This window comes from Ctenocephalides felis, unplaced genomic scaffold, assembly GCF_003426905.1.
Source record: "Ctenocephalides felis isolate EL2017-DRISC unplaced genomic scaffold, ASM342690v1 CF-g0.4_SCAFFOLD_03593, whole genome shotgun sequence".
Taxonomy (NCBI): domain Eukaryota; kingdom Metazoa; phylum Arthropoda; class Insecta; order Siphonaptera; family Pulicidae; genus Ctenocephalides; species Ctenocephalides felis.
Genome location: NW_020539747.1, coordinates 5,076 through 10,044, shown reverse-complemented (window position 1 = coordinate 10,044; position 4,969 = coordinate 5,076). Strand labels below are relative to the sequence as shown.

Sequence of the window (4,969 nt, the reverse complement as noted above, 5' to 3'; positions counted from 1 at the left end):
TACAAGTGTTTTAAGACCACCAGGTTGTTTCACGATTTGGGATTCAGGAATGACATTTGATCTTCTTATAATCAAATCTGCACAGGCAAAACAAAACATCATAAATCATCTATTTATTTATCACATCTCATGATTCATTTAAATCCTGTCCATTTATTACCATTGTTTTATTCTGCTGCTGCTCTCGGAGATCTTCCTGGTGACTTCCAGTTGTAGTTGTCTTCTGTCCTGCTTCGATGGACATGTTGGCAGATTTGCTTTACCATTGTTGAAGGAACTGATGTTGGAATTGTAGTAACCAGAATCTGGTTGGTTGTGAGATACTCCTAAGGATACTACGTCGATTTCTTCCTCTTCTGGAAAAAATAAAGAATACACTGAGTTCTTGGACTCAAATTTCTTTGCACAATTGAAATTTTGAAAATCTACTATGAGAAGATTTAGATAATTTTATCTAGTTTTGATATAACCAAAACCAATTGCAAAAAATCCACTTGAAAAAATGTTGCATTGAAAATAATGAAAAATGCCTTTGGTGTTAATAAAGCACCAGGATTGTAAGTAAAAGTTCTCAAGCTCATATTTCTTTTCCAAAGTTAAATTTTTAAAAATCCCTTTTAATAAAATATTTAAACAATTTTATCTATTTTTGAAATATCTAGAACCATTTGCTAAGAATCTACTCAAAAAAAAGTTAGTTTAAATATTGGTTTAAAAAGTTTGAAAAAATGTCCTTGGTGCAAATAAACAATTTGGCTGTAAGTGAAATTCTCGGAGTTATAATTTTTTTTATTTTTCAAAATATTGAAAAATCGGTTTAAATAAAAAAAAAATAGATACTTTTATCTATTTCCGAAATACCTAAAATCAATAGCAAAAATCTACGAAGAAAAAAGTTGCTTCAAAAAATTTGAAAAAAAATTCTTGGTGCAAATAAAGCACCTGGACTGTAGATAAAGTTTGCGAGTTTGTATTTCTTTTCCAGAATAAAATTTTGAAAAATCGACTACTGCACGTTTTAGATAATTTTGTCTATTTTGGAAATATCTAAAACCAATTGCAAAAAATCTGCTAAGAAAGTTGCTTCAAAAAATATGAAAAAATGTCCTTGGAACAAATAAAGCAACTTGGCTGTAGATAAAAGTTTCCAGGCTTATATTTATTTTCCTAATTAAAATTTTCAAAAATCAACTATGACAAGATTTAGATACATTTATCTATATTTGAAATATCTAAGACCAAGTTCAAAAAATCTGCTAAAGAAAAAGTTGGTTTAAAGAAAATGAATTGTCCTGGATACTAATATACCAACTTGTGTAAGCAAAAGTTTTCAGTGCTATAATATCTTTATTTGCAAAAATTTTGGAAAATTGCTTTAAATAAAAAATTTAGATAATTTTATCTACGAACAAAAAAGTTGCTTCAAAAATGTATTTAGTGCAAATAAAGCAACTTGACTGTAGATAAAAATTCCCAGGCTTACTATTCTTTTCCAACATGATATTTCAAAAAATCGACTATGACACATTTTAGATAATTTTATCTAATTTTGATATATTTAAAACCAATTGCATAAAAATTGCTAAAAAAAAAGTTGCACTAAAAAAGTAAACAAATGTTTTTAGTGCAAATAAAGCAAAATGACTGTAGATAAAAGTTCCCATGGTTATATTTTTTTCCTAAGTAAAATTTTGAAAAATTGACTACCATAAATTAGATAATTGTATCTACTTTCCAAATATCCAAAACCAATTGCAGAAAATATGCTAAGAAAAAAGTTGGTTTAAAAAAAATGAAAAAATGTCCTTGATACTAATAAAGCACCTGGACTGTGAGTGAAAGTTCTCTGGCTCATATTTCTTTTCCAAAATAAAATTTCTAAAAATCAACTATACCAAGATTTAGATACATTTATTTGTATTTGAAATATCTAAGACCAAGTTCAATAAATCTGCTAAAGAAAAAGTTGGTTTAAAGATAATGAAACATTGTCCAGGATACTAATATGGCAACTTGTGTAAGCAAAAGTTTTCAGTGCTATATCTTAATTTGCAAAAATTTTGAAAAATCGCTTTAAACAAAAAAATTAGACAATTTTATCTACTTTTCAAATATCAATTGCAGAAAATATGCTAAGAAAAAAGTTGGTTAAAAAATACACTTGGTGCAAATAAAGCAACTTGATTGTAAGTGAAAGTTTTCGGGCTTATATTTCTTTTCCAAAATGATATTTTGAAAAATTGACTATGACAAAATTTAAATTAATTGTATTTAGTTTTGAAATACCTGCGACCAATTTAAAAAAATCTGCTAAAGAAAAAGTTGGTTTAAAGAAAATGAAAAAATACACTTCGTGCAAATAAAGCAACTTGATTGTAAGTAAAAGTTTTCGGGCTTATATTTCTTTTCCGGAATAAATTTTTGAAAAATTGAATATGACAAGATTTAAAGAATTGCATCTAGTTTTTTAAATATCTAAAACCAATTTCAAAAAATCTGCTAAAGAAAAAGTTGGTATAAGAAAATGAAAAATTGTCCTGGATATTAATATAGCAACTTGAAAAGGTTTCAGTGCTATAATATCTTAATTTGCAAAAAATTTGGAAAATTGCTTTAAACAAAAAAATTAGACAATTTTATCTACTTTTCAAATATCCAAAACCAATTGCAGAAAATATGCTAAGAAAAAAGTTGGTTAAAAAATATACTTGGTGCAAATAAAGCAACTTGATTGTAAGTGTAAGTAATTGTAAGTAAGTTTTCGGGCTTATATTTCTTTTCCAGAATAAATTCTTGGAAAAATGAATATGAAAAGATTTAAAAAATTGTATCTAGTTTTTAAATATCTAAGACCAATTTCAAAAAATTTGCCAAAGAAAAAGTTGGTTTAAAGAAAATGAAAAAATGCCCTTGGTGCAAATAAAGCAACTTGACTGTAAGTGAAAGTTTTCGGGCCTATATTTCTTTTCCAGAATAAAATTATGAAAACTCAAGTATAACAATATTTAAACAATTGTATCTAGTTTTGAAATATCTGAGGTCAACTACAAAAAATCTGCTAGGAAAAAAGTTGGTTTAAAAAAAGGAAAAAATGCCCTTGATACTAATATTACGTTGTCAAATATCTCCCTTCCGCTTTATTGCTCTTGGTTTATAATACAAAAAGGCGGAAGGGAGATATTTAACAACCTTATATTAACAACTTGCGCAAGCGACAGTTCTCGGTGTTATAATATCTCAATTAGCAAAAATTTCAAAAAATTACTTTAAACAAAAAATGTAGACAATTTTATCTACTTCCCAGATATCCAAAACCAATACCAAAAAATCCACTAACAAAGTTGCTTCAAAAAAACTATTTTTCTTCCACTTACCAGAGTCGGATGGTGTCTGCACTCCCAGCATGCCCATCATGTTCCTGTCCAGAGATTTGTCCCTCACTCCGTCATGTTTCAATAAACTGTAACAATGATCAGTTTCACAAGGATTGTTCCTTACAATCCTCTGCTGCTGCTCCTGCTGCTGCCTAAACCTGGTCAAGTCATTCGTCTTCTTAGGAGACACTGGCTCCTTTTTAATTTTAGTCTTAAGGTTAAAGGACTCTTCGTCTTCGCTGTCCATCTCTAATTTGATTTTGGTATTGTCGAAGCCGTTGAAGGATTTAAAAGTGAAGCATTCGTTGTCGGAGAACATGTCGTTGTCGAAGTCCAAACCAGATTCTTCGGAGTCACTTAAGGAGAATAGTTTTTTGTTGTTGAACAAATCGAAGTCGTTCTTGGTTTTGGTGTCGACAGGTTCTTGTTTAATTTTGATGTCAGGATTTAGTAAAATACTTTTGGTTTTGTTCTGGTCATCATCGTTTTCGTTCTCCTCGCTGCTGTCTGGTGGTGATGGGAACATATTGAATTTTTTATCAAAATTGTCGACATTGTCTTCGACTTGCTTGATGACTTGCAGCAAATTCAAGGAGTTAAAACCTTGGTTCACAGGTAACAAATTAGTTTGACCAATTTTTTTACCCGGCTGTGGAGGATTGTTGTACCTCGATCGCAACAGCAAGGACCTTCCAGGTTGTACAGGTTTGTTCAAACTTTGTTTATTCAACCTTTGTTCGTTGCAAGTCTTTTTGATGTTATTCAACAACAGACTATCATTATTAGGCTTCTTGGTTTCAACAGGCTCTTTTTTAACTACTGGTGTTTTGCTGATGGATTCATCAACACAACGTCCAGACCACATACAATCCCTCAACAAAAACTTATCAGCATTTGTGACATCCTCATCATAATGTTCTCCTGTTAAAATATCCTTATCAAAAAGTCCTTCACCATCCAAACTATCCCAATCTTCTCCACCAAAGAACTCTGTTTTGATAATACTATCGACATCTTCGAACAAATCGAATTTCTGCCACAAATCATCGGGGTTGAAAGTCGAGTCTTCGAAAGTCAGAGACATTTTTGTAGGTTTTATTAATTTTTTATCACAAATTTTAAAATTAAGAGTATAAAACTAAGTCAAAACGAAAAACTAGTATTTCTAAAGGTAGTAAACTATAAATATCACAACAAAAACTATTTTGTAAACTAATGTAGTTCAATATAACTCTCAGGTTGGCAAATCTAATCTTCTATCACCAAGCTTTCCTGGAAATAAAAAAGTAGCGATTAATTTTGAAAAAAATGCTGTAGGACATTTTAAATTTAAACATTTATTTTTGTATCTCTTGTAACTTTTAAACCGTTTGTATAATTTGAGTGAAATATTTGGCAAATCTGTGCAAAATTAAATTATCTACAATATTTTCTAACATCATAAGACTCTACAGCAACTCGGTATACTTTAAAATTGAAAATAACTAGCTGTAAGTGGAATTCTGTCTTAAGGCAATTAGGGCATCGTGCCTTAAGGCAAATTGCTGGAACTTCCCGTACAAAATTATTATTTTTTTTAAAAACCGATTAACATT

The 4,969-nt window shown here is 29.7% G+C and overlaps 1 protein-coding gene across 1 annotated transcript; it reads right to left on the bottom strand.

Moving 5' to 3' along the window:
• Positions 1 to 160: 160 nt before the first annotated feature.
• Positions 161 to 4,614, bottom strand: LOC113390653 (the record flags this gene model as incomplete). Its single annotated transcript, XM_026626879.1, has 2 exons — positions 3,375 to 4,614; positions 161 to 356 (listed from the first exon to the last, which is right to left on the bottom strand). Coding segments are annotated over exons 1-2 (1,280 nt in total), but the record flags the coding sequence as incomplete, so codon positions are not given.
• Positions 4,615 to 4,969: the final 355 nt, after the last annotated feature.